The sequence below is a fragment of the Phocoena phocoena genome, chromosome 19, assembly GCF_963924675.1.
Source record: "Phocoena phocoena chromosome 19, mPhoPho1.1, whole genome shotgun sequence".
Lineage (NCBI taxonomy): Eukaryota > Metazoa > Chordata > Mammalia > Artiodactyla > Phocoenidae > Phocoena > Phocoena phocoena.
In genome coordinates, this window is record NC_089237.1 from 14,807,414 (window position 1) to 14,831,389 (window position 23,976).

General features: G+C 45.8%; 1 protein-coding gene across 1 annotated transcript; it reads right to left on the bottom strand.

Annotated features, from left to right (window-relative positions):
* Positions 1 to 128: 128 nt before the first annotated feature.
* On the bottom strand, positions 129 to 22,268 carry DCAF7 (DDB1 and CUL4 associated factor 7). The gene is made up of 7 exons (XM_065897265.1): positions 21,898 to 22,268; positions 8,430 to 8,588; positions 7,619 to 7,730; positions 6,644 to 6,762; positions 3,800 to 4,009; positions 2,776 to 2,893; positions 129 to 579 (listed from the first exon to the last, which is right to left on the bottom strand). The coding sequence occupies exons 1-7, from the start codon at positions 22,033 to 22,035 to the stop codon at positions 407 to 409; spliced, it is 1,029 nt and encodes a 342-aa protein (XP_065753337.1). The 5' UTR covers positions 22,036 to 22,268; the 3' UTR covers positions 129 to 406.
* Positions 22,269 to 23,976: the final 1,708 nt, after the last annotated feature.

The window sequence follows — 23,976 nt, forward strand, 5'->3', positions numbered from 1 at the left end:
TAAGTGCTCACATGGACACGGACACAGATTGCTGCCTCGGGCAGCAGCAGACAGAGACGTCTGGGAGAGATGAATACAAACAGAGCCGGTGCCCACAATGCTCATTAACACAACGGCTGACAAACAAATATACAGAAATTTTAATTGAGGAACCAAAGGACGTGAGGAAAAGAGAGAAAATCTTAAAACTCAGCCTTGGGCTGAGGAGGCGCCACACGGCACTGAGTCCGGCCCAGAGAGCAGTGGGGCGACTGGCCGGGAACTCCTAGAGCAGCTTCTGGGAACAGTGGGTGCAAAGCAATGAAAGACGTACTGGCCACCGGAAACATGTCTCTTCTTACTTTGGGGGTGGAACAGAGGCAGGAAACACACAAGCCCCCGCCTCGTGGGCACGCCGCCACCGACACTACACTCTGAGTATCTCCAGGCAGTTGTTGTAGCAGATGGCAATCCAGTCGGGCTGAGTCGACGCCCACTGCACATTGTTGATCTCTCCCTCGGCTGTGTAGGCCAGGATAGGGTCTTCGATGGCCCGAGGCATTTGCTGGATGTCCCAGATGAGGGCCTGATGGTCATCCGCTACGGACACAGAGCAAGCAAGTAAGGTCACAACTCAGGCAGTGAGGACCATGACCCCTGCACCTGAGCAGGGATCGCAGTTTACAAAGCATTCATTCACCAAAACCCCAGTGAGGGAGGTTTTACTGCAAGCCCCCATTTTATAAATGAGGAAATGTTAAGGCACATGCCCCAAACCACAGAGCTATGCAGCAGTGAGTGGCAGAGCCCGGACGCAAAGCAAGGCCGCTGCCTCTGACGCATTCACCACAGCAGAGCTGGGATGGCGGAAGGGACTTGGATGGGCACCTCATCTCATCTGGGGCAGGCATCAGGAAAGGAAGAAGCGATGGGATAAAAACAATCCCCAAACATGTCATTTTCAGCCACTTAAAGTACTTGAGTGATTAAAGATCCCTCTCTGACGATTCAATTATTTAATGGGATTCTTTTCCCTCCATCTCATGGACATTTATACATCAATGAGGTGTTATACAGATAATGAGATAAAGTGTTGTGGGGACATGTGCCCAAGAAAAGGGCCCTGGGAAATACCAGAAAGAAGGAAAGCACCTTAAAAAGACAGATAAGGACATGAAAAGTGACTGGAAAGAAACATATCAAAATGAGACCAGTGGTACCATTAGGACCGCAAGGTTATGAGTTATGTTTACTTTTCTCTAGTTCCTAAGTGATGTGTAACGTGGTGGTCATGTTACTTTTACGATCAAAATAATACGTTCTTAATTTAAGAGAGGAAAAAAAGGGCAATGACCTTCCACACCACAGTGTCCCCTAGTCCCATCACCCATCCCGACGTGAAAGCCTGTCTCTCTCCTGAATAAATCAAACCCTCAGAGGCTGCATAACCTGGGCATGGGTGAGAGATGCCCTTCCCAGGACTATCCGCATCAAGAGATCTGGCGAGTCGTTTTAAACACTCGGCACCTCTAAAGCAGTAAGTGCCTTTTCCTCAACGCTCAACTGAGCACGCTCTTCAGCACCAGCTCCTGCCACCGGAAGGACACAGGGTGGGTGCGGCACCCAGGGCAGCAGCAGGTCTGCAAAGGCAGCCACTGGGAGCCGAAGGTGGGCTTCTGCTGGGTGGGCTGATACTGTTCTCCTTTCTTTCTTTTTGCTCCTCCTGCCCTTCCCTAGCCACACTCCTGGGAAAAAGCGGGCAAGAGTGAAGAAGTCAGGCCACAACATGAGGCACGCAGGACGGCGTTGGGCCTCAACTGCTCCACAAGGAGACAGACAGGCGTGAGCAGAGGGCCCCAAACAGGAAGAGCTTCATGCCTTTCGAATTCATGCTAAAATGGCAGAAACCCACCAAACTACATCGCTCCTCTGGCTCCATAATGAACAAGGAAATGAGGATGCTACTGATTTGTGAGGAGGGGAAAAGTATGTTAGGAGGAAACGCAAGGCTCTGAAAAAGATAAGGAGCACAACATTATGGGGCTAGAGTGGAATCCTGTCTGTAAAATAAAGGGACAGGTATTTGTATGGGAGGGATGTGTACACATGGATCCACCTAAAAGGGTCTGGAAGGAGACATACCGACCGTCGTGAGTGGTGCCACCTATACAAAGTGGGGCTGAAGTAGAAATGGGAAAGGAAGGAGAGAAGATGACGTTCACCTTCCTTTTTTTTTACATCTCTGTATTGTTGAATTTTTAATAGCGGGCATTGTTTCTAGAATACAAGCACACTGACGGTCAGCGTATTTTTAAGGGGTACTCTTTTGGGTCTGGCAAATGGAGAGATGGGAACTACACGTCACACACCACTGACGCGGGCAGGCTGTGCAGGCCCTTCCATGCACCCAAAACTCAGTGCAGGGGGCATGTGCTTTTGGCATCTCCCAGGCGACAGGCCCAAAGAGTCAGTTACATCCAGGAGAGACTGCGCCCTCCTTCATGCTCCTGGATGAGTCCTCTGTGCCGACCTAGATTTCAGAGGCGCACGGTAGTTGGCACAAGCCTATAACGGGTACATGATGTAAGTAGTATACAGATGCTCTGACATCACTGAGGGTACAAAACCATCTGGAAATCCGGACTGCTTCAATTTCACAAGCATAGGGAGGCTCTCAATGGAGTTACTCTGTGTAAACCTCTCAAACTATCCTTGGAATACAGTAAGGATTACAATTCTAAGGAGACAAGAGGAAGATCTCCTTACCGCTCCCCATCGCCCCCTGCCAGTAATTACCTGCAGTACAGATGTGGCAGGATGAATGTGGGGCCCAAGCAATGCCATTGACACATGCTCGGTGGTTGTTTAACCTGGCGACAGGCGTGCAGGGAACTCGAACGTCCAGAATCACTACCTGCAGAAATAACAAGGAAGAGGCCCAGAAACTTCAGGGTGTGACAGAAAAAAACAAGACACTACACAAGAGAGAGAAAAAAAATTTGTTTAACTTGTTCATTTGTAGATTTAAAGACTCTTAGAGACAGAGGGTCTCGGCACAGCTAGTTTCTAGTCTGTGTCATAAGGAGCTCAGGGCCTTTAGGCTGCAGGGGAGAAGGCAGAGCAAGTAACATGAATTTGAACAATCCACCAAGTCCTATTAGGTGCATGTGCTAAGGACTCTGTGTGTGCTCAGCTGGGCAGCATGGAAGCCCTCTCCCCCAACCCCCGCAGCAAAAGTTGAAAGGTAAGCAGCCCAAGGTACTGGTTTCATCAAAATAAAGTTCATCACTGCATCATCTCCACCCACGGTCTACTGCTTTTATCAAGTAACAGGCTACAGAGTTGCCACTTCCACATCTGTTCACTAAGGCTGGCAGAATCTGTCCAGACTACAGAGGAGAAAACTGCCTGTTTCTTTACTCGACACCATAAGCACATGAGATTTGGTTTACTCTTTAGATACTGCTTTTCTTGGCTCCGACTCCAACTCTCCAAGTAGTAAAAGTTCTTAACACACAGTCCTTGTTCTAGATCAGGTTTTCTCAGTTTCAGCACTCCTGACATTTCGGGTCAGATAATTCTGTGCTGTGAGGAGTGGTCCTGTGCACCACAGGACGTGCAGCAGCATCCCTGGCCTCCACCCACAAGACACCAGTAGCACCGCCCCTCCCCCTCCCACCCCCGAAGGTCTCCAGATATTTCCAAAAAACCTCTGAGGAGACAATGGCAACCAGTTGAGAACCACTCTTCTAGATACAGTAAGTACGCAGAGCCAGAGCTGAGTGGCAGGGCCTATGTTAGCCTCAAGTGGGGCTCTCACCTCCATTCCGTCCATGGCCATGGTGGCCAGGTAGTTGGGGTCCTGCTTGTTCCAGCAGAGGCGAAGCAGTGGGTGATGCTGTGGGTCTTCGTAAATGATGGTGCTGTGTTCTAGATGACGGAGGTCAAACATCCGCACCGAGCCATCAGCACCCACAGAGGCAAACATGTCCCTGCCGCCTCCGGCCCGGCTAAATGCAATATCATAGACCTGTTGGTGAATAAGAAGCGTCAGTCGGATTCAGCTGTTACCACCCTTTCCTGTAACAGGGAAATCTGCTATCCCTAGTTCATCTAAACCCTTGCTCATGACCCAGAAGGAGGTAAACAAAGCCAAACAGCGCCTGTGAGGACTGGGACCTGAGAGTGCTAACATCAGTGACTTTCCAAAGAGTGAAGGTCATTCTGTTCTGGAAACTGGCTGGCTTCTTCTCACTTCCTGCTTTCCAAGGATTCTTCCTCCACCTCCCGTGATAAAACAAAGAGCACATACCCTGCTGACCGGCAGAGCACAAGTAGCTCTGAGCAAGTATTCTGTAGGCTTGGACAGGCTCAGTGAAGCGAGAGCCAGTGGCTGTCTCCTGCCACCCTGTTACAAGATGGAGACATTTATTTCCTGGGCCTTCGTGGCTTTCATTTGTGTGTGATCAGAGGCAAATCCATGAGCACATTAAGGCCAAGATCATCGATTTGCTGGGTGGAAGCAGCCACGGTTCTGCTGAGAAACCTGGACCTGAGACTCATTTGCGAGAAAGAAGTAACAGCAGTTTTGAATCTTGGGAGGCTCAGGTGTTCCTATACTTATGGAGAGGCTTAATACCGCTCTCTTGTCCTAGGACACGCTATCTCTTCTCCTAGTTGGTTTGTATTCATAAGTGAATCAATTTAGGTTTTGAATCATTGTTTTCTGCACTTATTACTTGCTACAAACATTGCACTCTGCTAATGTCTATGAGAAAACAGAGGCAGAGAGCAACAGAGAGCCAGACAAGCAGAGAGAGAGAATCTGAAAAAGGAAAACAAAATGCCAAACAAAACCCATCTTCTCGGGCCAAGGACAATAATCCCTCACTCAGGACCGCGACTCCAGCCTTCTGGAGGTTCCACCTGCTAAGGGACACTGGCAAACAAGCATCTGTTTCTATTCAACCTCATAACTTCCTTTTCCTCTGGCTGACTATGAAGAAATTACACTTCTCTTTCTGTAGTAGGAATTAGGAGTGGTTCAATGGGGAACTGGGCTGGTCATCACAAGGAGGCCTGACAGATCAAGGCTCTGTCCAACACCGACCAGCTACCTTAGGGCTGGGATGTGTTTATACATATGTGCACCCAGGGTTGGCTCCCAGTAACTCGCAGGGACAGGGACACCATGGCAGCACCATTAAGCAGTAAGGTTCTCACAGGCAATATGGCCGAGTGTGTAAAACTCAGCTCTGACTGCTTCTTCTTCTGTGCTCCACCAGTGCATTTCATCATAAGCCAAGGGAGGGAAATAACTCCCAGATATACGCTACCCTCCTCTGCACCAATCCGCCAGTAGCAACGAGAACCTCCTGGCAAGTCTTTACTTCAACAGAGAGAGGTGGGCTGAGAAAAATCTAAGGTGCCAGGAGGCGTCATGTTCCTCTCAGAACAACCACCCTTAGATTCATTTCTTCGAGGCCGGGGTGCTGGTCCAGGGCCCGTTTGCTGTTGAGATCGCTGCTCCCATTGTCTACACTGCACTACCTCACTGCAGCTCCGGTGTGGCTTCTCAGCTTTACTATCATCTGTGTAAGCAATGCCCTCATTAAATCCCCTCAGTTTAAATATTTAAAGTAGCTCTAGGTTTCTGGGTTGGACCCTGACAGAGAACAGCAGGCTAAGCTGTCACAGAACCAAAATGCAGCAACCTGCTCCACCTGATGCCAAGAGGGCTCCCAGAACCTCCTTATACCGATCTTCTTGGCAGGACAAACTCTTCCTTCGCTTCTTGGCTTACGGCAGCCGAGTCCAGCAGATTTGTAACAGATCTTACCGTTGGGAGCACAGAAAGCCAAAGAACAACCTCTCACTAAGAATGATAATCTGGTCACCAACTTTCCATTCTGTGGACAACCTCAAGTTTCTCACCTCATGTCAAGGCATCCTTTTTATTGGTACAGATACTAATAATCTTCACTGTGCAGGGTACGATAGAAAAGAAAACACTACCCACAGGAAACGTCCTGTAATTTTTCTGGTAGAGGACCAGCATGCAGCGGCTCTGGCAGTTAAAGATTTATGACCATTTTACAAAATCACTCAGAAGAACGCTTTGTTAACACAATTACAGATAGCTTCCTTTGGCTCTTCCAATAAACACAGGAGAAACATCACCATCAAAATAAACCATATTTAATTCCAAATAGTATTAAAGTATAAGCATTAAGTGAACATACTAGAATTTCATAAAATAAGTTTAGAGAAAAATTAATGATTTCGTTTTGTCTGCCAGGAAATATTCCCTCTTCTTGCCTCGCTGCTCCCAAAAAAGTAAATATATTTCAAGATAAGTGTTACTCTAAGATTATTTTTTAATAACATCCAGTCCAAGTTTGTCTATAAGAGATCTCATTATTAAAACCCAGTAATCTCTGGCACAAAAAGAAAAACAACAGACTACAGAATGTTTACACCAGCCAAAAAAAAAATACACTCATTTACAACAGTGCTGTTTTCCACTGTTCTGACACATTACTATTTTCAATTTAGACAAGACGACGTCAGCATTATGATTTTCCATGTCATTTGCAAAACAGGGAGAGAACAGCCTGCCTTCACACTGAAGGCATAGAAAGCAGCTGTGCACCAGCATCAGTACCTCTTTGTCATGGGCAATCAGCTGGGTCTTCACATGGCCGGACACAAGATTCACTCGCCCCAACACCTGCCCGGTCTCCAGCCCCCATATGGTACATGTCGTGTCAATGCTGGAGGTACCTGGAAACAACCAGTGCAAGTCAGCAGCTGACGGGGGTGAAGTTCCCACACCAGCTTCTCTCCTTGTCCCTATTCATCTATTCAGCCCAGGAGACAACGCACTGCAAACACTTCTTGAGTACAGGGATGGAGAGCCCAAAAGAGTCATGTGGGCTTCCCTGGTGGCGCAGTGGTTGAGAGTCTGCCTGCCGATGCAGGGGACGTAAGTTCGTGCCCCGGTCTGGGAAGATCTCATATGCCGCGGAGCGGCTGGGCCCGTGAGCCACGGCCGCTGGACCTGTGCGTCCGGAGCCTGTGCTCCACAACGGGAGAGGTCACAGTGGTGAGAGGCCCGCGTACCGCAAAAAGAAAAAAAAAAAAAGAGTCACGTACTCCATCCTCACCCCAGGGCCTTGGACTCTGCCTGGAGAGACAAGACATGCACACGTGGGAAGCTCAACTCCACGGGAGGAATTAATAACCACATTCCATATTTAGCCTCTTCCCCACTCGGCCCCATTTTAGGATGTTGCACGGACCTCAGGGCCCTGGTTAAAAACTGGCCCAGTGGGCCTCCCTGGTGGCGCGGTAGTTGAGAGTCCGCCTGCTGAGGCAGGGGACGCGGGTTCGTGCCCCGGTCCAGGAGGATCCCACATCCTGCGGACCGGCTGGGCCCGTGAGCCATGGCTGCTGGGCCTGCGCGTCCGGAGCCTGTGCTCCGCGACGGGAGAGGCCACAACAGTGAGAGACCCGCATAACGCGAAAGAAACAAACAAAACAAAACAAAACAAAACAAAAAAAACTGGCCCAGTGTTATATCTGAGAAAATGTATCTTTGCTTCTTCACACTGGAATACACCCTCCCTCACTCCCTTACCTAAAAGATAAGGATCCACCTCATTCCAGTCAAAGGAGGTCAGAGGAGCACAGAAATCCGAGTTCTTGTTATTGTTTAGCAAACATTCCAGCCTGGTCTCTGTTTCACCAACCTGAAGGAACAATAATCTTTAAAAACTCAGCCAGTCTTATCTTCACAAAAAATCTTTAAAGCCTCTTTTAGTCCATATTTTAGTAAATTTAAGACGTGGGGGACATTTTTATCATAGAGTAATAAAAACCAGAGGAACTACTTGAATGCTACTTCTTTCCAAGATTTCTCCTCTGCCCAGCTTTGTTTCCCAAATTTTCACCCCCAAATTCTTCTAGACGAGAAGTCTTCTCACTCTGTCCAAACCGGGGCATCTGTACCCTGCCTGGCTGGACGCCACACCTCCAGCTACAGGAGAGGCCATGGTGACGGCTCGGCAGAGGCGAGGGGAAGCTCCAGGATCCACTCCCATGCTGCACTAGAAGCAGCGGCCTGGATTTTGTTTAATTTACTCAAAAATATCCTGGCTGTAAATAGAATAAGAGGCCGCCGGTGTCCCCACCCCTGCAGAAGGCCCTCGTGCTTACATCACGGTCACTGAGCCTTATGCTTCCAGGCTGACTGCAGCCGGCAGCAGGACTTGAAGGAATCTTGGCTGGACTCACTAGGAAATCTGCTGAGCCAAACAAGCTCAGTCCAGATCCGCTCCCACCTGTTCTCCCGGCTGCAGTGATCTGGCCTCCAGCCCCGGCCTGTTCTCCGTGAGTCCACGCTGCTGCGAGCAGCTGACTCTGCGGAGGCCCGTCAAGCACCTGCTTACCCTCCACACACGGAGATAGTCGCCACTCGTCGCCAGCAGGTCTGGATAGACGCCTTTTGTGTCAGGGATCCACATGAGCTTTGTGGTGGGGTACGGATGGTCGAAGGTGTTCCGGCAAATAAACTCCGAACTCTCTTCGTCTAAACCAACAAGCTGGACCTGTAACACAGCAGAATCCAGCCACGTAAACATCTGCTTCTCGGCAGCAGCACCAAATACACCAGACCCCTGTCAGTGACAGCCGTCCTGATGCTGTACTACCCTTCACTGCAGAGGCAAGAACTAAGAGAGAGAGGGCATCTAGTCCAACAGGCCTGCTGCTCAGACGAGGAAACCCAGCCTTGGAGGGGTTGAGTTACACTGAAGACTGCAGAGCTAGTCAGAGGCAGAGACAAAATCTGAATACAGGTTTTCTGACTCCAACTCCTGCCCTCTTGATCCAACACCCTAGAGCTGTGTTAACTGCCCAGCTGGTTACCTTCCCCCACAAGCCGAGGCACTTGACAACGTGCAGCCGTGGTTTTAGTGACCCCACGACTAAAAGTGCTGTGGACATTTAGTGACATCCAACAAAGGAACGTCTCACCTAAAAAGGCAATCGTAGGGTCTTCCTTGGTGGTGCAGTGGTTGGGAATCCACCTGCCAATGCAGGGGACACGGGTTCGAGCCCTGGTCCAGGAAGATCCCACATGCTGCGGAACTACTAAGTCTGTGCACCACAACTACTGAGCCTGCACTCTAGAGCCTGCGAGCCACAACTACTGAAGCCCACGCGCCTAGAGCCCACGCTCCGCAACAACAGAAGCCACCGAAATGAGAAGCCTGCTCCCCTCAACCAGAGAAAGCCCACGCGCATCAACGAAGACCCAACACAGCCAAAAACAAAAATAAATAAAATTTATTTTAATAAAAAAGGCAATCATCCACAAACCGCCTCCTCCTCTAGCCCCCCAACCTCGCCCCCACTGGCTGGTAATGTTCTGACACAGAAGGGTGTGCCAAACAAGCATTCGGGAACCCAAACCACTGTAACTGGCAAAAAAGTGGGTACTGTCGATGAGAAAGTCCCAGCTGGTCTGGCCACCTTTTCTTTGAGTCAGTTTTGGACCAATATTGACTTCCACCCTTTGCTGTCCAACTCAATCTGGCTCAGTAGGAAATGCCACCTGCTATACATTTGCTTATGAACTTCCACCAGCTGGAAGATGGAATGGTAGGGAGGATGAACGAGAGGATAGGCACTAACCATACAGCAGAAAGAATTCCTTCCACTCCTGTCTTGCTGACTCCAGTCTCAGATACTAGTATCTTCCTATCTATTTTTTGTTTAAACAATTTTATTTAGGTACAATTGCATACAATAAAATTCACTCACTTTAGGTGTACAGTATCACTGAATAATATTGAATTATGTGGGGGCTTGCCTGGTGGCGCAGTGGTTGAGAGTTCGCCTACCAATGCAGGGGACACGGGTTCGTGCCCCGGTCCGGGAAGATCCCACATGCTGCAGAGCGGCTGGGCCCAATGAGCCATGGCCGCTGAGCCTGCGCGTCCGGAGCCTGTGCTCGGCAACAGGAGAGGCCACGGCAGTGAGAGGCCCGCGTACCGCAAAAAAAAAAAAAAAAAAAAAAAAAAAAGGTGTATGGAAAGGTTCTGAGGAGGCATAGAAACGGGAAGGCATCCCCAGCAAGCGGGGCAGAGTTACTAACTAGATGGCCCACTTGGCGGGCAGCAAGAGGAATCATCTGAGAGAGCCCCGCAGAGGAGGCTGATGAAACGTGCCTAGGGCAGGCTCGAGAGCCCTGACAGCAAACTGAAAACAGAGGTGGGTTTTCCCCCGTGAAGGCGTCTGAGAGGCAGTGGTAGGACTGTGAGACCCTGGAGGTATGAGTATGGGGCCTGGTAATGCTGGGCAGGACTGACTGGATCCAGGAAGAGGCTGGAGGCGGGGAGCTCAGCCTGGAGACCCACAGGGGAACAGGTGGGAAAGGTTAAGGGCCTGTGGTGACCGGTAGTGAGAATGGCAAGGGATAACCCGAGATGGCCACAAGAAGGATTTTGACAGAATGAACAGTTCTTATGGAATTAAAAAGTTGACATTCTGACCTTTGCAGAAAACAAAACGTAAAGGAAGATTCTAGATGGAACAGGGAAAATTGGCATCAGGCTTGGTGGGGGAAGGAGGAGAAAACAGATGAGAAGGTAAATTTTGTGGCTCACTGGGCAGAATAAAGCGTAAGCCTCTCATATAGATTCTGAGCCAGATATTGCATTCATCTCTTTATTCAAATATTTACCGAGTGGCTATTAGGTGCCAAGCCCTAAGTGCTGGGGATGTGGCAGCAAGCACAAAATCCCTCTTTCTAGCCATGCAGGTAAGGGGAAAATGCTGCTACTGCTAAAAGTTGCTTTCCAGCCATTGGAGGCTTCTCTGCAAACCTCAAAATGTCAGCTCCCATGAGCACGTGCCACTTAGGATCCACTTAAGCAGGCATTCAAAGCTTTCGCTAGCCTACCTTATCTTCCACTTCATTTATCTAGTCAGTGCTTCCCATCCCTCTCCTTACACTGCCCTCACTTATAAAATCCTCACACCTCCTTCCGTCGATCCAAATCCTGCCCAGTATTAATAAAGAACGGTGGCATCAGCCTTCCAGGCCTCCTTACTTACCACTTGCTAGTGTAGGACCTTGGACATGTTACTTAACTTTGCTAAACCTGTTTCCAATCTGTAAAGTGAGGATATTCACAGTACCTACACCTCACAGAGTTGTATGTAACACCTTTTGTTTGTAAACTGTTCAGTATGATGCCTTCCTCAGTGTATGAGCTTTTAATATTCTTACACCTCACCTCCTTCATAAACCACCTGCAGTCTTCCCAGCACAGTGGTCTCTCAGTACTTATCTATTCCATCCATTTGGTGACTAATCCCACACTGCCTCATGAAAGCACCTGCATGACTGTCTTATGCTATTTCTCTTAGTAAATGCCTTAAAAACAGGGCCTGTAGGGTTCCCTGGTGGTCTAGTGGTTAAGAGTCCGCCTTCCAATGCGGGGGACGCAGGTTCGATCCCTGGTCAGGAATCTAAGATCCCACATGCCGCGGGGCAACTGAGCCCGTGTGCCGTGACCACTGAGCCTGCACGTTCTGGAGCCTACATACCACAACTAGAGGAGCCCGTGACGAAGAGCCCGTGTGCCACAACCGGTACCCGACACAGCCAAATAAATAAATAAACATTAAAAAAAAAAAACAAAAAACAGGGCCTGTGTCTTACTCCTGCTTGTACTGCCAACAGCAATGGTTTTCAAATCTGGCAACCAGATTTACCTAGAGTGCTTTACACATTCCTGGGCTCCCCACCGTTAGCCCAAGATTCTGATTCAACAAGTGTCAAGTGGGGCCCAGGAGTCTATATTCTTAAGACCCTCCCTGGTGATCTGATTCAGCAAGGTTTGACAACCTCTGCACAACAGTACCTAACCAAGGGAAGAAGCCAGGAAATGGCTGGGGTCTTTCCTGATCTTCCCAAAGACTTCATGTGTTTGCACAGACTCGTGTTTCATCCTTGGCCTAACTCACTTTAGCTCTTCTGCTCCAAATTGCCAACCAAGTACTGAAAGGAATAACACTTTGCTTTCACTGTTATTCAACTGTTGTTCATATACGCAGATGTTAAAAATTTAATGAAAGAGAATGTAAGTTCTCTTGAATATTCATATAATACAGAATGAAGTGGTAAAGTCTCCCATTAACTTCACCCTCAATTCTACTTAGTGACTCTCAAACCAGTTTGATATGAACTACTTTCCAAATGGTTTTTCCAAACAAAACAACAAAAAAAACCCCAGATAGGTTTGGACCATAAAATGTATTCTGTAACTTGCTCTTAACAACATCTTGGAAGATCTCACGTCCGTACAAATAGCTCTACCTCATTCTTCCACAGCAGACTGTGGTAAGCACACCATAATTTAACTATTCATAGTTACTGTGGTTATAGCCCATTGTTTTGCTATTGTAAACAATGCTCTGTACATATATGTGTAAAGGCTTTTATTGGTCAGATTGCTAAAAGTGTAACTGCTGCATCACATTTTAGATGTTAATACCACAGGAACTATGAGATAATAAATGTGTGTTGTTTTAAGCTAAAAAAAAAAAGTCACAGATTCTGTCCAGCAGCCTTTGAAAAGGTTGCTTCCATTTACACTTTCATTAACAGTATATGAGGGTGCCAATTTCCCCATACCTTTGAAAACACTGAAAATAATCTTTTAACATTTTTGTTAATCTGAGAGATGAAAAATGGCATTTTACTACTGAAGGTGAGCATATTTATTATTTTTACTTCTGAATAATAATTTTTAATATGAGTGCTTATAATGGACCAAGTATAAGCATTACACTTACTGCTTTACATGCAATACCTCATTTAATCCTCTCAACATCTCCATGAGGTAGGTACTCTTATTCTTCCCACTTTCCTAAGAGATGGAGTAAAAGAGATGTTAAGTATCTCGCCCAGGATCACAAAGGTTATCACTTCCCCATACTATCAGCAACACTAGAAACAATAACTTAATCTTTATAAATTTGAAAGGGAAAAGTAACATCACAGGGTCAATTCTCATTTCCCTTAACTACCTGAGGTTGAGTATCTTTTCCTGTTTATTGATCACTTGCATTTTCTCTTCTACAAACTGGCTATTTATACTCTTTGTTCATTTTTCTATCACACTAAGTAAATTAGCTCCTACTGGCTGTCACGTTTTGAAAATACTTTCTGTTGTCCTATCATCTGTCTTTTGACTTTGTCCACAGGATATCTTTTCACATAGAAATGTTTTATTTGTATGTACAGTTGACCCTTGCACAAGGTGGGGGGTTAATGCACGTATAATTTAGTATCTGAGTCCTCTGCATCTTTGGATTCAACCAACCATGGACCCTGTGTAGTACTTAATTGAAAAACATCCACTTATAAGTGGACCTGTGCAGTTTAAACCCGTACTGTTCAAGGGTCAACTGCACTATAGCCTGTCAATCTTTTCCTTAGTTGACTCTGGATTTAATGATTGGCTTAAAGATCACCTTCTCTGCGCACCCTCCACTGCCCCTGTACAAATTTCATAGTCAATTTTCTTTTACTATGTTTGTGGGACTGTTCTTTACTTGATCTGGAATTGATTTTCATATATGACGTGAATTAGGGGGCTCTAAATTTTTCTGCCATACAATTTTTTTTCCCCAGTGAGTTAAAGTTCTATCTTATCAATAACTACATTTCTATATATACTTAGTTCTGCTTTGGAACGTTGTGTGTGATTGCACCAACTATATGTGGTATTGGCTGTAACTATACCAATTCCAGTATGTTTACTCTGATCTGGTAGGCAAGTGTTCCCCTCTCTGTTTTCAAAACATTTTTTCCCTTTTTTTTTTTGGACATCAGTATACATTTATTTTTAAGACTCTGGAGACAAATAGTATTCCAGTTCTGGCCTCGCATTTACCTTCTATGCCACTTTGGGGAGTTACTTAGCACATCTGGGCCTCAGCTTCCTCATCTTCCCATAAGATTTGATATATATTATTTTTACCAATCAGCTGATTTCCCTTAAGAAAAATTTTTTTCTTAATACATGGTCAATTGTTATAAATTATCTTTTTTAAAAGTGCATTCTATTCCCCATATAAATCTTATATACTCAAGTATATTTTCAGGTATTCACAGGAGCCCAATCTGTAACAGCTGCAGATTTGCAGACACTGCTCCATGCCTTCTACCATCAACTGTGGCTAGCCTGAATTTTCCTTCCCCTCTCCAAGAGGATGTGATCATTTTGCCTGGATGTCCAAAGATTCTTTCTTCACCCTAGGAAAATGTAGACACTTTCCTAGGAAAGTTTTCAGTGCCAATTGTTTTGTGTCCATTTCTCCTGAGATATAGTTTGAACTCATTACTTCAAACCTTTATTCTATAAAGTCTTCTTTAACGACATATTTGAGTTTTTGTGTTTCATTTCTTTGGTCTTTTTCAGAGACACCAATTATACCTAAGTTAGACATTCTTTATTTTCTGCATCTATTACAGACTTTCTAATTGTTCACTTCCACTTCATTTTCTCAATCTGTCTTCCCTATCTTTCACTGTTTTCAGCAGTTTGTATTCATTTTAATTCTCTTTCTAATGTGGCTTTTAGGTCTGTGATAATTTTTGTTTTCTCTTCCACTTTTTTCCTGGGCTGCACCTGCTGGTGGTCCCATTTTCTCTCGTCACCATGCCTATTTTACCTGATCTCCTGTATCTCCACCTGGAGTTCTTTATTTTCTTAAGTTGTTTGAATTCATGGTGGCAGGACTGGCCATTAATTTTCAACTAAGGTGAAAACAATTTTCTAGTGTAGATACTTTACCTTCCATTTGTTTCCCATTTTTTCCCCTCCTTTCTTATAGTATCTCTCTATCGCTACTATGCTGGTTCCTGAATGAGGAAAGTTCTTTCTAGATGATCTGAAGGAAGTTCCTATGGGAGAGAGGTCAGGGCCATGTTCCAAGTTAGCATAAATATATGTGGCTTTTGCATCTTCTCAGCCAACAGAGATGAGGAGCTGTCAAGCTGCTCACAATTCAATCTCTTCCAACCTGCCTCATCTAATGCTTCTAGAGACGATGGCATGTCTCCGTGTCTCCTTATACAGCTTAGCTTCCCTCTCATCCAAGGTGTCAAGTGCGGTCTAGAGAAGCTCCTGCTGCCAGCTGTGCACCCTCTTCTCACTGTCCCAAACAAAGGATTGTTGATTTTGCCCATCAAAATCCTATCCTGGAGAACTGTGCCCTTCTGAGTTTGAATCTGCAGCCACAGACATCCTTTCTCAGCATCTTCCTATACCCATTTGATCTTCATTATACTGCCGTCCTTCCTCACTTATTGTGGGAGCGTAAGGAAAAAGTATGTCTTTAATCATCTTGTCAACATTTAGGTTACCCCTCTGCCTTTTCTTTCCTCCATAGTCTTCCCTGTCCTCCTGTTAAACTTCTTCTATCTCCCACCTCCACTGCCTTTCTGCAACTATTGTTTCACAATGCTTTACCCCAACATATGAAACAAATGCCCCCTAAAAAGAAAAGACTGTGAAACAAGATCATTTTTACTTATTTTTAAACTGTGGATATTACTATGTCAGATATCTCCTAAGGAGCAGATATAAAACATAAAATATTTATTCCTTGGAGGCATGACCACACCTTCACTTTCAATTACTTTCATGAACAACAACATAAATTACTATTCACATTACTCATACCTTGTATTTTTTAAAATTTAAAAGCTGCTGTGTTTATCTTGTTACTATGCTCCTTGAGGGAGGAAACTGTGTATCCCTCTTTAACTACATGCAGTGCTAGTACCAGAACATGAAGGTGAATGCATATGAATATGTGTGCACATATATGTAATTAATAATAATTTTAAAAAAAACCCGGGGCTTCCCTGGTGGCGCAGTGGTTGCGAGTCCGCCTGCCGATGCAGGGGACACGCGTTCGTGCCCCGGTCCGGGAAGATCCCACATGCTGCGTAACGGCTAGGCCCATGAGCCATGGCCACTGAGCCTGCACGTCCAGAGCCTGTGCTCCACGACGGGAGAGGCCACAACAGTGAGAGGCCCGCATACCGAAAAAAAAAAAACAAAAAAAACCCCAAGTTATCTAAACCAGTAATACCACTCTTGACAGTAGAACATTTCCCCACAATTGTTAATATAACCAAAATCAGCTAAGGCAAAATTCTGACAGAATAAACCAGCTTTTCTTGGTCTTTTCCATTTGTCCTCCTTTCAAGCCTGTTCCTGACTGATTATTGTTGATCAACATCTGCAGAGAGGTCCTGCCTTGTCAAACTCTGAGATGAACTCTGGCACAGCACCCCTTCATCTCCTGGCTCTGAGGCTAATCAATCAGCTCTGGCATCACAGCCCCAGGCAGGCCAGACTACCTACAGAACACAGATTCAACTCCTTGTTCAAATCACAGCATCTGCAGTAAGTCTTTGTGAACCATGTTAGGGCAAAAAACAATATAGCAGAAGTTTTATTCAGTGGTCTCATGGAAGAATTAGTCCCCTCACTGTCTAGAAAAAAGAAAGGAGGAATAAAACCAGAAGAGTTTTATACTTTAAATTCCCCTGCTGACACTCTTGGCAAGGACTGATGGAGCACTGCAAAATTTTAAATATCTATCAAAAATACTTATGTGTATTAAAACACTTTCTCTTTACTGCTACCAATCTCAAATCTGCTAAGAAAGGATACAGAAGGTTACCAAGTATCATCGCTGTGCCTAAAACACAACAAATAAATATTTGTTGAATTAATGAACAAATGAATGAGAATCCTGAAAGGCTGCCGGAAATACTGAGAAATGAAAACTTATATGCCAGGGTCAAAACCATTATGTGCCAAATACGCAGTGTTTGGGGGTCTGCCTGCCGATGCAGGGGACATGGGTTCGTGCCCCGGTCCGGGAGGATCCTGTGTGCCGCGGGGTGGCTGGGACCGTGGGCCATGGCCGCTGGGCTTGCGCGTCCGGAGCCTGTGCTCCGCGGCAGGAGAGGCCACAGCAGTGAGAGGCCCGCATACCGCAGGAAAAAAAAACAAAAAACAAAAAAAACCATTATGTGCCAAATAGATAAAGTAATTCTACATTAAAGATCTCATAGGAATCAACACAGGCTGACAAAGCAAGCATTCATCCCATGTGCATTTCAAGTACAAGGTAGTCTTACTCAGATTCACTACCAGTATTCTTCAAAAAGCATCAGGTATACCTATGATTTCTCTCCTCAGAACCTCAAAAAATGTTTTCTAGATGCCAAATCTTAAAGCACAAATGGTCAGCTAGTTAAATATTAGGGCAAAATAAATCCCAATCACGCTGTCAATTCTATTCAAAACCAACCCTGAAACATGCAACTAAGTGGAATAGAAGCCCAGGAACTGCTACCCATCTTTCCCCATAAAACAAGGGAAATACCACTTGTCTAAAGATGACAGATATTGTCAAAACTCAGGAGAAATACCAGAGTTCTTTTTTTTTTTAAATTTATTTTGGGCTGTACTGGGTCTTCGTTTCTGTGCGAGGGCTTTCTCTAGTTGTGGCAAGTGGGGGCCACTCTTCATCGCGATGCACGGGTCTCTCACTATTGTGGCCTCTCTTGTTTTCGGAGCACAGGCTCCAGACCCGCAGGCTCAGTAGTTGTGGCTCACGGGCTCTAGAGCGCAGGCTCAGTAGTTGTGGCTCACGGGCCTAGTTGCTCCTCGGCATGTGGGATCTTCCCAGACCAGGGCTCGAACCCATGTCCCCTGCATTAGCAGGCAGATTCTCAACCACTGTGCCACCAGGGAAGCCCCAGAGTTCTTATATCAGAGTTACTGTGTCTAATCCAGGTAGAACAAGAGAAAATGGGCTTAAACTAGCATATTACAGTACTTGGAGTCTGACAACAAGAAGCTTCTACACCATGAAATGGGTTTCGTTGAAAGAAACCAAGAGAATTTTTTCCCCTGGGTCTTTAAAAGGCAAAGGAATGAACATACTGACCTTTTGAGGTACCTTTCTGACCTAAGGTCCTGATTTTTCTCTGGAAAATACAAAAGTCAAATTTACCTAACACCCATATAATGCTCCTTGCTTATATTTCAATTACAGATAGAGTAGTGATGATGTTTAAGTAATAATAGCTAACACTTCTGAATGGCTTACTATGTGCCGTTACATATATTAACTCATTTAATCTTTCTTATTACTCTCATTTTACAGATGAGGAAACTGAGGCACAGAGTTTAACTTGCTTAAGGCCATACAAAACTGGTAAGTGGCAGGGCTGAGATCTCAACCCAGACTACCTCAAAGAGGCTATTTGGTAATTGAGCTTTTTTCATGGGATGGAATCAATATTTAGGCACATGCAGATGCAAAAAGAAGGATTCCTGTCTCTGGTCAGGAGATGCCAAGGTAACTCCAGGGTAATGGTCTTAGAGCACCACCTGGACCACCTGTGTCTGAATCACCTGGGTGTCTGTTAACTAGTGAAGCCTGAGAATGTATAAGTCCCTCAAAGGATTCTTACACACAAGCTAAAATTGAGAAAACCATTCTCCAACACCAGTGTTGCTCTATCCCCAAGCAGAGACCACAAAAAAACATCAAACACAATTACCAATAGTAGGACTCTTTATTCCAGGTGTAGTTGATAGAACCTAGTTTACTCCACAACAATTCCCAAATTTATTCAGATGATGGAACACCTGGAAGTCAAGTTGTTCTTGAAATGCTAAGAGATTTAATTCTACCGAACTACAAATAATTTTACTACAGGAAAATGTGATGACATGAATACAAAAGTTTTCTTAAATTATAATCACGTTTTCTTGATGTCTCACAGTAAAAAAAAGATGACCGTTTCTAGGCTTTTTCATCAATGTTAATTTGCTGTGTCAATTTATTTTGTCCTCTACTGGCAATTACTATTGACAGCAAACAGGAACCAAAGGTCTGAGAATTTCAACCAATAATTTTGAAATTCCTCTAAAATATGAAGTCTGGCACCTCCATGTCCAGGTTTCTCCGAAACTGAGCCTCATAATCACTGTGTTAAAGTGAGATTTACTGTCTGCCAGCCCCTAGGCACAGATCCTCTACAGCAGGGTTTCTTACCTTGAGGTCCATGAACTTGAGGTGGAAAATCACATTTACATTTTCACAAACCTCTAGCTAAAATTTATCATTTCTTTCCATTACAAATGGAGGCAGCTACTCACCATGGCATCAAGATCTGTGATTTGTTACCAATAAAAATCACTGATTTTTTTCATATCACATCACAGTGAACATCTTGAAATGCTGTTTACCCTCATCCCTACTTCAAGATTAATGATTATAATGGATGATGTAATTTAATGAGTTAACTTAAAAGTACAGATTATCACTTTTTTTTGTTTTTTGCGGTACGCGGGCCTCTCACTGTTGTGGCCTCTCCCGTTGCGGAGCAACAGGCTCCGGACGCGCAGGCTCAGCGTGCCCCCTGCATCGGCAGGCGGACTCGCAACCACTGCGCCACCAGGGAAGCCCCCAGATTATCACTTTTTAAAAAACGTTTTTAATAACTATACCTCAGGGCTTCCTATAATCTGGGGATGCGGGTTCGTGCCCCGGTCCGGGAGGATCCCGCATGCCTCGGAGCGGCTGCGCTCCTGAGCCATGGCCGCTGAGCCTGCGCGTCCGGAGCCTGTTGCTCCGCAACGGGAGAGGCCCAACAGTGAGAGGCCCGCATACCGCAAAAAACAAAAAACAAAAAAAAAACGAAAAACAAACAAACAAACAAAAAATAACTATAGCTCAATATGATTGGTTTCCTTTGTAATCCTATGTATTTTATGCATTTGAAAACAGAATTATGAACAGAGATCTACTGGCTTCAAACTGCCAAAGGTGTCCATGACAGACAGACACACACACACACACACGTTAAGAACTCTGACCTACATAGGTGAGGGCACAAAAACAGTAGGCAAGACACTGCACTGCCTACATCATGCAAGTGAACTGAGACAGAGGTAACCGCTTAACCTATTACCCCTGGGATCATCAGACCACGCGGCCTGTGTGCCTGTGGCACAAAGAAGGGGCTCCACATGGTTACTAAATGAAAGGACAAACTTTGGGGTAGAGTCCCTGCAACGGAGGTTTGACACCAATTACTCCACTGATTCCCCCAGCAGCTTAACTGTGGCTCAGTTTCTCCTCTCTTAGAAATGGGACTACTGCTTACCCAAATCGACCCTGGAAGAACTTGCAAGGAAAAAAAAATCTATCTGTGTGAAAAGATTCAAGCCCTTTGAAAGATATATTTTGCTTTTCTTCCCCTTTTAAACATGTATCCTTAAACAACAGTTCTAATGTTCTCAATTTTACTAGTTCAGTTTACACATCAGGGCCTTGAATTCCATTCCCAGCTCTGCCGTCCACTATGGGCCATAAAGAAGAAAGAGGCACCAGAGAAAAGAAAATAAAGCTATGTCTTGTCAGGACTCTCTGCTTTCTGTGGGCAATGGGTGGACTCCAAGATCCGTGCATACTCCCCAAGATTTGTTTGTAAATTGTGTATGTGTGATGTCTGGGTAATGAAAGTCCATCGTTTTCATCACTTTCTCAAAGGGGATTCCAAAATAGTTAAGACCTGACTCTAGAGAAACAGATGTGTTCCTGAAAAACTGTCAACAAAATTACAATGCTCAAATGTTTTTTACAGGACCTTTATGTGTAAAAAAGAACTTTCCTACAACAAACTGTGGGTCAGAAATAATAAAACTGACCTGTGCAGTGCCCCACAGCTGGTCAGTGGACCAGACAGGACCCAACCCAAGAGCACCTGGCTCTCTTCCCTGCCCCATGCCTGTCACCATCCAACACTTTATTCTTCTTACGTCACGGTGTTCATGGTGTTAAGCAGGTGTACAGGCTTTCAACACCGCTAGGCACGGCTCTCCGTTGCTCTGATCACTATCAATCACGTTTACTCTAATACAATAAATGGAAGAGATTAAGGAATAAAGGAAAGAAAACTCTTCCCACTAACTTATTCAACAACTTTCAAAAATAAATGTATGCTGCACTGCCAGCTTAAAGCTTCCTCCTACTACCCGTGCTTCTATGAAGGATTCTCAAATTGTGGATGTCCAGGAAGACTTACTACTCAAGATTACATATCTGTATTAGCACGAAAGATGCCAAGAAAAAAATACGGCAAGTATCATCCTTCTCTGTTCGGAAAACAATGGCGGGATTACAGCCATTGGCCAAGATTTCCAAAAAGAGGGTCTCTTTGAAGAGGACGAATATGAGGCAGCAATAGCAATGGCAATCCCGGCAAAGGGCTGGGGGAATCCAGGAAGAGTACCTGGGGGTGGGTGTAGGGGGCTGGAAAGCCTGCGTAGTAAACAGTCCTAATAGAGATCTAGCGTGGCCAGGAGTGACCACCGAGGCGCCAGCATTTTCTTCACAGCCACCATTCCCTCATCCTTCTTCCGCCCCCTAACTTAAGCAATGCGGCAGGAGCGGAGGGGATAGGAGTGATAAATGGCATAGCTTTGGGGTGTAAACCTGGGTTTGAGACCTGTTTCCGTCACGAAATAGCTGTGTGACTCGGGCAAGTCACAACACGGTGCCTCAGTTTTCCCATCAGTAAAATGAGAGTAACTACACTCCTGACTACCCAGGAACGCTGCAAGGATTAAATGCGATAATGAGAGCGAAACTGTCTGCACAGGGCCAGACACAGAGGAACCGCTCCGTGGCGCTAGGGCAAGTCCGCGGGAGGGTCCTGGGGTCTGGGCTCCGGCCCGGAAAGGGCGCCCCCGGGGCCCGCTCCCCGCCAGCCGGGTTCCGAGCCCCTGCCCGGCCCACCTTGTTGTTGTACTCCTCCACGAAGCTGCCCAGCGCCAGGCGAAAGCGCTTGTCGGGCCGCACGCTCCAGTTCATGGCGTAGACGGTCCAGGGCGCTTCATACTTGTAGATCTCCTTCCGCTTGCCGTGCAGGGACATGGTGGCGGCGGCGAGGCCGCAGTGCGGACCGGGACGGCAGCGGGCTGCGGAGGTCGGGGGCGCCAATCGGGAAGGGAGCCTGGCCTGGAACCCAGGGGTCCGAAGGGAGGCGGGGCGGGGGCGGGCAAGGACGGCCTAGCCCGGAAGAGGGCCCGCAGCGACAGACAACGAGGGCCGAGCCCAACTCCCAGTTTCAAACCTGTTTCGGCTCGGACGACAGCCACCTTCCGTTTGAGACACCGCCCCGCCCACCCGGAACGGAAGCTACGCGACCCTCGCAGCGGCGCCGACCGTTGGCTGCCTGACACGTCCTTTCGAACGATGCCTTCTCCTCATTGGCTATTGTACCCGGGGCTTCTGAAACCTCCTTGCTATTGGTGTGTTTTGTCATTCCAATTACTTGCCCCGCCCAACTCCGGGGGGGGAGGTGCTTTCACAGCCCCAAAGGTCATTGGCTGACAAAGATGTCAGTCAGAGAGATAAGAGGGCAGTGCGGGTGAATGGGGGCGTGGGTGCATAGAATCTAGCGCGCTGGCTTATAGGCCTTCAAGTTCTAGGTCAAGTCTGAGCGTGAAAGCTCTTGTGTGACCTGCTCTGACTTCCCACAGCAGCTGCTATTTCCAACGGCTTCTCCACTCTGTCGAGTGAAAAAGAAAAGTCTGCCTTACCGTAGGTCCTGCTGCATTCCGCGGCACAGAGCTCCGCGGCCTGGCTGCCTGGCCTGCGCCAAAGGGGAACCACCGTAATTCCCCGTCGTGCCAACGCCCCCGTTACGCCGGAATGTTGTTCTCCCAGCGCCCCAAGGCGAACACACCATTGGACACGCCGATGTACTCAGGGCCAGGCCAGCTTCAGTCAGGCTTTCCTGCGCTATCCTGGCCACTGTAGAAATGCTCTGAATTCTAGGGTTGGTGTTCAGCAGGCAGCAGCCCGACCAGTGTGGCTCTCACTTTTTATTAGTTCCCACTCCATCTTTTCCCCACCGAGGGTCCCAAGGCAAATGCTAATCTAGCCCTAAATACTATATCTGTGTCTTGAGTTTGAAATGGAGAAGGGTCCGAACCTAGGTAACATCTCTTTATAATTTAAATGGTTTCCAATAATTTGCTTTCAACAAAACTAAAGGAGGATTGAATTGTTAGATATCATTAAATATAGTTTTTAATGATAAATGTGATTGTTAACACAGCTCAGAAAGAATTCAAAGAATTGAGTGACACTGTTATATATAACAAACCCCTTATAGTACTATCTACTTATGTGAACAAGTTTTCTCTGTGCTTCTGTTTTACTCTAATAAAAAATTAATATTCATCCACACACATGAACTAATTGAGAGGAAAATTCCCTCTTGTAAGCGGTGTATATCCAATACAATTTTAGTTTCTATAAAAATTTAAAGAGATATTTATGTTGTTTTGAAAAACCTAGTACTAATAAGTGTAACCCTTAAAGCCCTAGTAAGGTTACAATTACTTTAAAAATTTTTTTTTATTATTTTTTATAAATTTATTTATTTATTTTTGGCTGTGTTTGGTCTTCATTGCTGCGTGTGGGCTTTCTCTATTTGCAGCGAGCGTGTTTTCCAAACAGATATGATGAGGTTATTAATAATAGACTTTCAAGCATGGAAATAAATTACATGTCAGATAAACTGTGGATGGAATAGAGTGGAATTATGAGCAGAGAAAAAGGAACTATGTTAAAGAAGAGCTTGCTCTCCTGTTTTTAAAATGAATGATATTGGCTTCTGAATCACTGCTATTTGGATTGAAATAGATTGATATGAATGCAACAGTTTATAAAGTGTCAATATTTACAACACACTGGAAATTATGTCCTCTGCAACTATTTATTTTAAAAATTTATTCATTCATTTTTTTGGCTGCGTTGGGTCTCTCTAGTTGTGGTGAGTGGGGGGCTACTCTTCGTTGTGGTGTG